General features: G+C 27.5%; 1 protein-coding gene across 1 annotated transcript; it reads right to left on the bottom strand.

Moving 5' to 3' along the window:
* Nucleotides 1-1,991: 1,991 nt before the first annotated feature.
* On the bottom strand, nucleotides 1,992-11,650 carry LOC113371527. The gene is made up of 2 exons (XM_026612160.1): nucleotides 11,593-11,650; nucleotides 1,992-2,137 (listed from the first exon to the last, which is right to left on the bottom strand). Exons 1-2 carry the CDS (start codon nucleotides 11,648-11,650, stop codon nucleotides 1,992-1,994), a joined length of 204 nt encoding a protein of 67 aa, XP_026467945.1.
* Between the last annotated feature and the right edge of the window lie 1,462 nt (nucleotides 11,651-13,112).

Genomic DNA, 13,112 nt, shown 5'->3' with positions numbered 1-13,112 from the left:
AATAAAAACACTTACAACAGATTTATAATATACGATGATCAAATTTACAGTATTTCAAGAGTTATTTTAAGATATTTAAAACAATTGTTATTACTCATTCATGAATTTTTATTGATGTTTTATTATTTCTATTTGGCGAATGTTTGCTTACTATACGGGTAGTTCCAGCAATTTGCCTTAAAGCACAATGCCATGACCACTAGTTAACTTCCCGTAGGGCAAGTTATAGTAATCGCAAAAAAATCTTAAATGAAAATTTTTATATATCTTTACGTTTCAAAACCTTCTGAACATTTTGGCATACCTTAAAAAAAATGGATGTGTGTGTATGTGCGTGTGCGCGTGTATGTGTGTGTTCGGATACAAATTTTCGTCGACGATTTCGGGAACACGGATGAAGCGATTTGAATAATTCAAAAAACATTCGATTCGTATTGAGAAGAAGACGTGCTGTATAGTTTTTGGCGAAGGCAGGTATTTGAATAATTCAAAAAAACATTTTATTTGTATTGACTAAATGAAAAACTGTTTAAATTTTTGGAAAGGCAGGTGCAACGACTTCGGAGATATGGAGGAAAAAGTAGAAAAATGAGCCATTTGACGGTCAAAAATGATCATTAGACATATGCACATCAAATTATCAAATATTTTATAGAGATTTGAACAATAACTATAAATTTTGTTTACAATCCTGTGGGTTACGTACAAATGTTTATCCGTTAGACGGCGACGCGGCGCTAAGCGCTTCGATATTGCATCTCTATGCAGCTAAAGCAATGCGATTGCTTTGATAAAAAGTTCAAAATTTCCAAAATATTTCAAACTAAAAAAAATTTTTTTCAAATTTTTTTTTGTTTTTAAAAAAAATTTTTTTTTTGAACAAAAAGTAATTTTTTGTCAAATTTATAGTTTCTCAAAAATCTAATTTTTTCAAAGTAAATTTTTTTCAAAAATGTTAACGCCTCATTCCCCAACCCTGGTCTAATAATTATATTTTATTATCTCCATGCAGGATAGCGACAATAAACCCTCATCCATCCCTTTCATTGTTACGCGTCCTGTCGCAAAATCAGTAATCCATTTTTCCTAGAATTTTTATCACCTGTCCCTAACTAGATCATCCTTATAATTCCAAGAAATTCGCACTACCTGTGTCCAGTTTAAATTCTTTGTATCATGCAATTTATCAACCAATACCTGATCGGTTGATAAATGTAATAACCACTGATTGGTTCCAAAATTGTAATGGGGTGTCCTTAACTCCACAAAATGGGCCAATCAGAAAAATATATAAAATTATAAAATCTACATAATTAAGTATCAACTTAAATTTCATATAGCTAAGATGAGTCGTAAATTAACACTCAAATCTAAATCATCTAATTCAAACCTCAACTATCTAATCATCTATAAGTCTTAATATTTCAAATACACAATAATCAAACAGTTATTCAACATCTTTTATTTTTATTAAAACGGTCTGATATAGCCAACAGCTAAGTATATCTGGTCCTTCGGCAAAGTGCAAGTGTTCAATAGAGTTCGGCAGCATCCAGATAGATCACGAACTTCTTAAACACTTTGAACCTATCTCAACAAATACTTTTTTGGCCATTCAAACCGAATGGTCATTTTAATAAACAAAAAATGTTAATCGTGTTTAAAAAAATAATAATTTTTAGTACGGGAAGTTCCAGCAATTTGCCTTAAGGCACGATGCCATGCGTTCCACTAGTTTGGAATAAAAATCACATCCATTGATAGGATAGTGTAGTAATAGAAAGCCTTTTAGATAGAAAGACCATCAACAAAGTCTCCAGAATAAGTGACTACTATCACGCATGCTGAATGTCAATTCACGTCTCTATAAACATCATAACTTCATCACTTTTATCGAGTTTCCGAAAGAGTTCCAAATTTTCTTGTCCGTAAGCACATTCAAAACAAACTTTGTATATGTACTTTATCCTATTACTTATTCACCTGTCGCGCTACGCCGTGATGTAGTACTCGCGTCGTTTGCGGCATTTCTCCCGGGCTATGTAGCAGAGCGCCATGCTGATGAGCACGGCTATCGTGATTCCCATGCCTATGCTCACCCAGATGATCTCCTCGTTGAAGCCGGAACCGGAACGACCTAAGGAATAAACGATGAGAATTTTTATGTCAAGTGCTCGTTCGGAGACGTACCAGGACGGATTTATAGCAGTAACCGACTTCCCGTAGAAGCTTTGTTGTTGGACGCATGATTTGAGTTCAAGAATTTTGAATAAATTTCATTATAGAATCAACCCGAAAAACAAAAACGCAAATTTCTCCAGATTATAATTGTTATATGTGTAATATGAATAAAGCTTGAATGATCTAGCGCTACATCATCAAAATAATGATCATAATTAGAACTTGAAAATATAGATGAAAAATGTTTCCATTTAAAAATAAGCTCATCTCGGGCACCGCGGTATTAATTGGCAATGGAAAATTTCTCACACTATTCTTTCCTTAATCGAGTTGGGGTTTAATTCATTGTCAACTCACGAATCTGTCCTAGGGCAGTACTACCTGCAATTAATTACATATTTATATATATATACATATATATATATATATATATTATGGTAGAGCGAGGAATATAAATCACCATCACCATCAAATTCAAAAACAAGTATGAGTTATTTAACAATATTTGAAAGTAGAAGGTAAAAAGTCTTCAGCCATCGCCTCAATCAAACATCGTCGACATTAGGAGATAAAATGTTTGATCATTTATAACAAAAGTATTTTTCTTTGTTATGAACTGAGCACTGTTGTTAAATTTTCTAATATAATTCCAATGTATACGTTATTTAATTGTTTTTTTATAAGATATGTATCATTATTAACTCTTTGCAGGGTAAGTTATAGTAATGGGCCGAAAATCGAAAATGAAAATTTTTGCATATCTTCACGTTTCAGAGGCCTCTGAATATTTTGGCATACCTCAGAAAAATGGATGTGTGTGTGCGCGCTAATCAACCGATTTGAATGGTTCAAAAATGTTTGATTCTTATTGGGGGATGTGTTGCTTAGTTTTTGGCAAAGGCAGGTCCAGTCTTTTCAAAGATACAGAGCCATATGTACAAAAAATGGCAGTTTTTGAGAGAACTAAGCATCCGATTTGAATGATTCAAAATACTTTCTGCTTGTGTTGATTAAACAATTGCTTTTTTTTCAAAAAAATATTTTAAAATTATTACTTTTTCTTTTTCTTATATCAAAAATAATTCAGATTTTGATTTTAATTCTGGCAAAATTTCTAAATCTTACTCATATATTTTAAATAATATAATTTTAACTCTGCTGTTCAGTTTATATAATTCTTAAAAATATTAAACAATGTTACAGTATCTCTAATAATCAATCTATTTGGAAAAATCGAACATTTCATTACGGTACGGGAAGCTCCAGCAATTTGCCTTAAGGCACGATATCAAACACCACTAGTTTCAAGTTAGATTCACCAGATGGGTTCGTTAGATTCACCAGGGTAGGATTGAAAAGGACCAACTGAACCTTTACCTTGGCAAAGGTATAAGCAATGAAAATGGTGATAAAAAAGTGAATTAAGTTAAAGAAAGCAATTTTACAAAAGATAAATTAAATCATTCCATCAATGTTATGTACGTTATATTTTTTACAATGATCACACTTTGCAAAAAAAACGTCCATGAAAATTATATGTCGCATTGGTTCAATAATGTTCGTATTATTATGTTTTATACCTTTGATATTAAAAAGAAGATAATTATAAATTAACTGGAATTTTCACTGAACATAATTTGATAGTTACTTGTTAAACAATGATATGTGTTGTGTATTGTGATGTATTACATATGGTATTATAGACTGTATAATTCCTAAAAGTCAAATTGCATTCGTATTGGACACGAGTGAAAAAAAGATTTTTATTTTACAAAATAAATTATTTTGCACAACATGTCGCAGAATTCAGTTTAAAAATAGTTTAAAATAGGTGAGCGTTTTGATAAGTTGAAAATTCTTTTTTTAGCAAAGAGATTAATCAAAATTATGATTTCTTGATCATAATTATTTATTAAAATTAAATGATAAATAACGTCATCTAAAACGTATTAGATTTTTTTTACTCTGCTCAATCGGAAACAAAAATATGTATATGTATATATACACCTACGTAATATGAATTAGTAAAAATAGTTAAAAATTAATTCAATTTCTATAGATAACTACCACCAACTTTGAAAACTAAATATATAATATTCTACGTAGCTTTCTTTGAAAACTTCATTTTCAATGCAACACGTACTCCGTTTGTGTAAAGTTGCTCTTCACAATTATTTTTGTATTAAAAATGCAGCAATAATATGAATTTCTAAGTTTTAATTTAAAACAAATCAAAAGTAATTACAAGTTTTATTAAAACTTTCCAAGAAAAGTGCGAACTTCATGGTAGTTCTTGCTGCCTGTATAGTGTTTGTAATGTAGTAATATGATATAATAATTCATATAAAAATTTATCAAATTTTGTATTTATTTCCTTCACTAATTATGAAAGTACTATATTACACTGTTTGGTTAAACTGTAAACTATAAGTTACATAGGTGAGAATATCTATTCATTTAATTTATGTAAGAATCTCAGGTGTATTATTAGAAATTCCTCTTTACGAAACTTGAAGCCCCATAGCAACATTCAAGAAGCTTTTCATTTTGTCTAAGCTGTGAAACAAGGCATTGCTTTTACTCATTGTCAAGGATAACTCGGGCACGTGCGCCAAAATATACGTGATAATATGAAGTGCTATAAAAAGAATCATCATTTTTTATCATTATACCGACTCTAATGTCAATTTTATATAATAAAAATTTCAGACTGCTAGATATATGAAGCTTCGGAATAAAATAATTGATATACGTGACGTATTCTAAGATATAGATTAGAAATATATTAAATTTGTTCTTATATCGATCATTCACTTACGATAATTACTGCAGATGATCCTTTATATACATACTATCTACTACACACAAGTTTTTGTTTACTTAATTATGTTTAAAGCACGAATTAAATAATTTTTATACGTTTTATAACTTTTGTGATGTGAAAACCTTAAAGTACGAGTCAAGCGCTTATCATTAAGATAACTTGTTCGTCTCAAACTACACTGAATAAACCCTAACTATTTGTTGAATACTCTGTAATTGAAGGATGCCTAGATAGTTTCCAACTTTTGCACAAATACGCATGTTGTACGCAGACTTTACGAACTAACTTTGAATAGCGTAAATTTATATCATTTTCAGTTTTCACTAATAGGAGAATGATTATAGTTTAGGTTCCAAAGCTTGAAAGCTCTGCTGCCGGTGGAGCGATCTGGTAGTTTTTAACTGCCTTCATATTAAATTTTGTCGATTAAGAAAATCTTCGATTATGGTCAGCATTAAATGTGTTTAGTTTATCAATGTTATATATAGTAATATATTCAATAAAATGGTTAGAAAACTCTAATATTTTGTGAAATTTGGCCGCAAAGGTCACATAGGAATTTATATCAGTGTTTCATTTGGTATATAAATTATCACTTAAATTTCCATGAAGATTTCTATTAAATGTACAGGTGAACATGAAGAATAATAAAGATTACAAAAGAGTTTAATTTTGAAATAAAGCGTCAAGTTCCGACTATAAAGATATACGACTGAGATTGCTGCACGGTTTATGATAATATATTAATGGCAACAGGTAACGTTTTACATAAAGGTTTAAGCAGTTTAATACTGAGAGTCATATATAAATTATTTTTTCTAATTATTTATAATTAATTATTTATTTATTTTAGTACTTCAAGCATGGTTTTAATTGTATTCCGGCTACTTTTTTACAAATAATGGATTTCAATTTCAATAAAAAATGAAGCCAATTAATAATTCATCTGCATTAATTAATAATTCTCGGTAATAGCCTTTACACATTTCCAATGACTTAATTTGAATATCGCTAAACTATTCGATATAATTTTAAATTTATGCAGAATGAATAGCATAAAATGGAATTACTGGAATTCGCAATTATCATAGTTTTAGCGTTTTACTGTAATCAGACCAAGTGGAAAATTATGACTGAAGTGCATTTCATACATTTTGAAACGAGAGGCTTTAATATTATAATTTTGCGAACGCGAATCTTTATTACGTTTTAAATATAGTATTTTGTAAGTATTTAAATTATGGTTTACATTATCGTTAGTATATTTATCTATTTAATTTTGTTTTTACTCATATTACTTAATTTTGTTTGTTATATTGTATTCACATACATTATTTATTATGAGCCAAAATGGCAATGAAATAAAATGTAATATTATTTTGATATAATACATATACATTTTTATTATGTAATACGTAAATATAGAATGTAATATTTCAAAAATGTAATCTTTCGCGATTGAAATGGAATATTGTTTCGTACTGTTTTCATGAATATATACAACTTGGCACTCCGTGAACTTTTACATTATTACAAATATATACGCATGCCTTAAAAAGAATAAGAAAAATTTGCAAATAAAATGCTTCTCACATAGAAAAGGTGAAACGTTGCACGTAGCAAAATCGAAATGCCATAAATAAGATGTCGAAAAATGATTCATTATCAGATAAACTCTTACAGCGGAAAATTCTTGACTTTCTACCTTAGCATATATTGGAGATTACTATCCTTTTGAAATTTATCATGTATTCGTAAAAAAAATACTGACTAACTTTAGGAATATTAAATGCTTTTTAACTTCCCTTAGGGTAATTAACTTTCCGTATGGTAAGTTATTGTAATGGGCCGAAAATCGGAATTGAAAATTTTTACATTTCTCGACGTTTTGAAGGTTTCTGAACATTTTGGCATACCTCAGAAAAAATAGATGTGTGTGTGTGTATGTATGTATGGATACAATTTTTCGTCCACGTTTTCGGGCGTACGGATCAACGGATTTGAATAGTTCAAAAAGCATTCGATTCCTATTGGTGAGCAGATGTGCAGATTAGGTTTTGGCAAAGGCAGGTCCAGCAGTTACGGAGATAAAGAGCAAAGAGTGCAGCAAATAGAAATCGAGTTTTTGAGAGAACGGAGCATCCGATTTGAATGATCTAAAAATTCAATTAGTAATGATTGGGAGAAGTAGATTTTAGTTTTTTGCATAGGCAGGCCCAGCCATTTCGAAGATACGAAGCTAAATGTACAAAAAATGGCAGTTTTTGAGAAAACTAAGCGTCCAATTTAATTGATTCAAAGAACTTTCTACTTATCTTAACAAAATAATGTATTTTGAAAAAAAATTTTGTTTCAACTTTTTTTTTTTTTAATTTTTTGTATATCGAAAATAATTCAGATTTAATTTTAAATCTGACTATAGTTCTAATATACTTTACAAATAATTTTAACTTTGCAATTCAGTTTATATAACTCTTATAAATATTAGACAATGTTACAACAATATTTATAATAATCTATTTGAAAACATTCAGTATTCCTGGAATATTTCGTTACGGTACAGCAATTTGCCTTAGGGCACGATGCCACCCACCCCACTAGTTCATTAATTGATTAACAAGATTGCTATAATTACTTTCAATTTTTTTATCTACGACTATTTATAATTTGTGGTGGTATTATATGAATATTGAGATTCCTGTACTCTTTAATAAATGTCTGCATATATTTTCATAATAATAGAGAACATGTTGTAAACATAGAGTAGGTAAAACAATATGTAGTTCATAAGTTTAATTTTCCTAGAATAATATATGAAAAATTTGATTTTCATAATGTAAAACGATTTTAGTGAAATAGACCATATGTGATATTTTATTCGCAAAGCATAAAAAACTATAGCATGACAGACAACTTCATATATTTGCTTGCATGATATGAATATATTGATTGACGTATCATATATTCAAAATTTTAAATAAAAAAGGTATTTGAAATTCAAATTCATGAACTATGAAACCGAAACGATTTTTTATGGATAGAGAATTCTTAATTCAAGCTTATTTATATATTAATATAAATAACACTCACTAGACATATTTTTAAAAATGAAAAATTTATTTTAATTATTTACACATTTTAAATTTTTTCCACTTCATTGTCATTAGTGTTTTGTGATTGTTGCGCAGAAGTTTGATTGAATTTTTATTAATATCAATATTTTTTTTACATATCTCAGATAATATATAAAACCTGAATGATACGATGCTTATCTTACTAAAATGGTTCCATGAAAAACGCACTCACAAAACTAAAATTGATGTACATATATTGAAAGTCAGGATTTCATTTATAACCTACTTCATAGAGTTTTAACGCAATTTTTTAAAATAGCATTCTTAACAAAATGATGAAAAAGCTAAAATTCATCATTCTGCTGATCTAAAAGTAAGATATTGTTGTATTAACAATCCATCATCTAAGTTTCCGTTTTATCAAAGAATCGATTTATTATTCTTGAGATGAATACGAAAATGTTTGTGACATAATAATCTATCATGATTCATCATATAGATTACGAAGCGTAATTGTTCTACTATATATATATATATATATATATATATATATATATATGTGTGTGTATATGTATATAAACAATATGTTATTTCATAATTTTTTATTAAAATATTTTCAATTCACTATTGTAAAATAAATTAAATAATCAAGATATATCTCAAATTTTTAACATTGCAAAATAAATAAGCTCTAACTCAATATTTATATAATTGCGTAGCAAATCCATAATTAATAGTCAATACAAGAATGAATTTTATGCAATTTATAATTATCATTTATTTTAGTTTAATAGAGATAAACCTTTATGTAAAACTAACTTGAAATTTTTAACGAGCGCTTATAATTCATCAAGTTAGTTTTTTATATGTCCGGCAATTATTTTTGCTTTAGCAGAATATTTACTTAGTAGGTAACAACTTTCTATAACTTGGGATATAGTATGCAAAGTTTGAATACCGCTGCTATACTGTTTATTGTATGCATTTTGTATAATTAAACACAGAAAAAACTGCACGTTTTACAAGTTCAATTAGTACTTATTGTCCCATGTATTTTTAAAAGTCTCATTTATGCAGTCACAGAAAATATGCTGCATGTTTTTAAACCCTGGAGATTAAAATAAAAACTATATTCGACACCTGTGTACCCGCGTGTATCTTCAAAATTTAATAACTGCATGCAATTTGTATAATAAAGTCATGCATGATAACGCTATTTTGTAAAAAAATCATGTATAAATTATATTTGCCATATAATTTTAAAAAAATGACAAATAAAATTCATGTCGTCAATGAATAATTGCAAATTTAATTCTCTCTTTCTTCATAGAGCTTTGTGTTATTTAAGCGTAAATTACATTACAGATTTTAATTAGTAATTATATCTTCTACGTGATGCTCTCTGACGAAAAGTTAATTAGTCGCTCCGGTAAATGTGATTTCGAATTTCGTTGAAAAGATTATGAAGGTAATAATTGATTTGGAATTGAAAATTCAGTAAAATCACATTTGAAATTGTTATTCCAGAATAATTTATATATAGAAAACTCGCTCGATTTTCGTATTTGAAATTAACATTATATTTTTACTTCTATAGTTGTTCAAAACATTCTATATAATTATTTGAATATTTAGATTAATTTGTAGGTGAACTCGAGTTTGATATTATCGCCAAGATGAAATATATTTGAATAATTCCACTCGAGTTTTTGTAACAAAGTAATTCAAAATTTTTGTAACAAAAAACTCAATTTAAGTAGAAATATATCTTGGAGAATATCCTGTGCATATTACAGTTGGTTTTTGCACCAGTTTAGGAAAATAAGTCTTGACATGATATATTATTCACATTACTCTAATTTTTTAATTATGTTATTTTAATGTCAAGATATAAATGTGAAAACTCATAGAAAAAGCTCTGTTAATTAAGAAAATAATAAATAGTGCGATGAATAACGAACGCTGCAATTGTTGCACAAGATTTATAGATACAATATTTTGTGTTATTTAAAAATGTGTTTTTAGCAATCATGAGAAAAAACTTATTCGAGGACAAAGAAGTTTCAAAATAAATGGTTAAGTATTTGCATTTACTAAAATCATTTGATTGTAGCTTTATTACTTCTGATATTAAGTGCTTTATAAATTAAGTACAAAATACCATATTATACTAATTGATCGTCATTTTTCCATAAAAAGAATTTTTGTATCGTTAAACACTGCCCGTTGACGTGAACTGAAATTATTTATTGACGTGAATAGAAAATTCCATGAATTTAATTAAAACTTATAAAAAACATTTTTGTAGGCTTTGTTATTATAGAAATGACAGGCTTGTTACAGAAATATTGAAAAAATGTGAATTGCAATGGCTCTTGATTGAAGTATTATAATAGCAAAATATTTCATTAGCGTTTTTATCTATCGAGTAATAATCCAACTTCTAAATATGAATATTCATGTATATATGAATATTAATTACTTGATTTTTATTATCGATCTTTAGTAGACTACTGCATAGTGTTTTTGTACAATATATAGGGTAGGGTGAGACATACAGTTCCAATTTGAATTTTAGTACAAAACGGGTATCAAACAAAAAACTATCGAACTATGTTCAGTGAAACGTCCCAGTTAACTCCTAATTATAGAAATGTTTTTTTCTACTATTTTTCTGAAATTTGTTATATTTCATATGCCATTTTCGTCCAATTATCGTCTCTACATTATTTAACCAATATGAAATACAAATGTTATGGAAACTTTTTACAAAGTTGTTTTGTAAATAATCTTGATCTGGTATTTCAATATTCATCAGCAGAAAATGAATAACTATTAATTTAATTTACCTTTTATAAAATTGCTTTTCAAATTTAATATACGTTTTTTTTACTACTTTTTATTGTTTACACCCTTGCCAACGTAGGTGGTGCTTTTTAATCCACACGCATATAATATTTTGTAGAGGTTATATAAAACAAATGGTTCAATTTAACATAAAAATAACAATACATCTTACAAATCAAATAAATAATAAATAGCTAAACATTATACTTAGATATCATCAATAACTAAATGAAAAAACACAAATCCAAAAAAAACTACCAACGAAAAAAATACTTTTGGTATAAACATTGATACTTTTTTGTTTATCTTCTTATATGAAGATTTCTACTTTTGTCTTCTACTTTAAAATAGTATAATTGAAAAAATCTATACTTTGCCTGTTTTTGAGAAAATGATGGTGGATCTTTTTACCCGCGGAGCTTTAAGCTCTGCTCTATCTATGGATTATGGATATTATTAACGAATTAAAGGTATGCGTTGCTATGCAGAAGTTAAAACAAAGGTTCCATATTATGGTTCGAGTTAAATATCCATTTCAAGTTGTCTCAGCCCAAAAAAAACATCTCAAGTTCAACTCATCTAACTATGTAATTTATCTGTCTTGCCTGAGGATAAGATCACAGAGACACAAAAAAATTCTTTGAGATTTTATTCTAATCAACTCACCATTATAATTGCTGTTGATGAAGCCGACTTTGCCGGCCATACGCCCGCCGACGGGCATCTTGCCTTCGTCTTATTTCTTCTTATCCCTTGTAAACGTAAACTTTGGTGAGAAATGATCCAGGTTACTGTAAGGGTTGGCTTTTAGAAGTTCACAGGTTCTGAAAACAAAGTTTGGATTAATTGCTTGCCCTCGTTATATCTTCTTACATGGATGCGACATAATTAATAGGATCTATTACGGCTAATAGTTACCCTATATAATAGTATTTGTAATATGAAGACAGTTGGGATGCTTGATGTAATTACTTAATATATTGGGAAATATAAATTATTTTCAATCATATCGTATAAAGTTTTGAGCTACATTTATATATTACATGTGAAAAATAAAAAATAATAAATTGTAAATATAAATTAAATTTGATAATCACATATTAGGAAAAAAAAAATTACACGTTTTTATTTTTTATTTTTCACATATAATATATAAATGTAGCTTGTTTTCTAAATATTTTCTTATAATATTTTACAAAAAAATATTATTATCAATGATAAAAATTTCAAAGCTTTTGCTTGTGGTTTAAATGTTGCAGTTTTTTATTATATAAAAAACTTTTTTATATCAATTTTGTATTCATTTTTGAATTCGATATCTTAATTCCAAAACTTGACTTCATGTTAAAACGCGGAAACAAGTTGTTTAGAGTGTTTAGACACTTTCTTTCCATTAAAAGCTGTAATGAAATAATAATAATATTTACTTCAACAATATTAATAAATTAACTGTAATAATATTAATTATATTAATAACTTAACGATTTTTAAGAAGGTGAAAAACTTCGACCTATTTGTATTGTTGGTAAAAATGTACAATTTGCTGATGTAGACTGTTCAGATACATGGAATGGAATGGAAAATTTATATCATAACTCAAACATAATATTTAGTTTTAAAACTAGGTGTTTCAAGCTTCAATTCAAACCAATAATTGAAGAGATTGTTAAATAATTCCAAGTTTAAACCTGTTACAAATCAGGAAAGTTATGACTAAATAAATTATTAATCTATATTTTCCTTATTATATTATTATTTTTTGAATTAACTTTAATAATTTTCATAAGATGAACGAATATATTTGAATAGCTAGTATGTATCCAATAAATTCATGCATTTGTTTCTACTGTTTTGGTGTAGTGCATTAATACAGCGTCTCTTCAAAATATTATTTTGCAAAAATTTATTTTTGTTCGAATATACTCATAAATTCTGTAATATTTGTTTGTTGTTTCAATATTGATTTTATTACAATTTTTTCATTATATTAAAAAAAATTACTTTGTTATATAGAGTCAATTATATTGGATGGATGAATAAATATGGATTTTTAAATTGTTATTACATAACTGATAAAATTCATATAAATGGAACATATATCTTTATCCAATATTATGTATGTATAATTACATTTTATATATATATATATATATATATCTTCCTCATTATATTTTTCAAGAAATGTA

The sequence above is a fragment of the Ctenocephalides felis genome, unplaced genomic scaffold (genome assembly GCF_003426905.1).
Source record: "Ctenocephalides felis isolate EL2017-DRISC unplaced genomic scaffold, ASM342690v1 CF-g0.4_SCAFFOLD_00845, whole genome shotgun sequence".
Lineage (NCBI taxonomy): Eukaryota > Metazoa > Arthropoda > Insecta > Siphonaptera > Pulicidae > Ctenocephalides > Ctenocephalides felis.
Note: the sequence above shows the minus strand (reverse complement) of the source record. Positions and strands in the feature narration are given on the sequence as shown.

What these genes read in the sequence shown, in the direction of transcription:
- LOC113371527 (XM_026612160.1), bottom strand. Translation starts at nt 11,650, where the DNA reads ATGCCCGTCGGCGGGCGTATGGCCGGCAAAGTCGGCTTCATCAACAGC. An exon ending in CATCAACAGCAATTATAATG is followed by an intron (nt 2,138 to 11,592) that starts GTGAGTTGATTA and finishes TTTATTCCTTAG; the next exon opens with GTCGTTCCGGTTCCGGCTTC.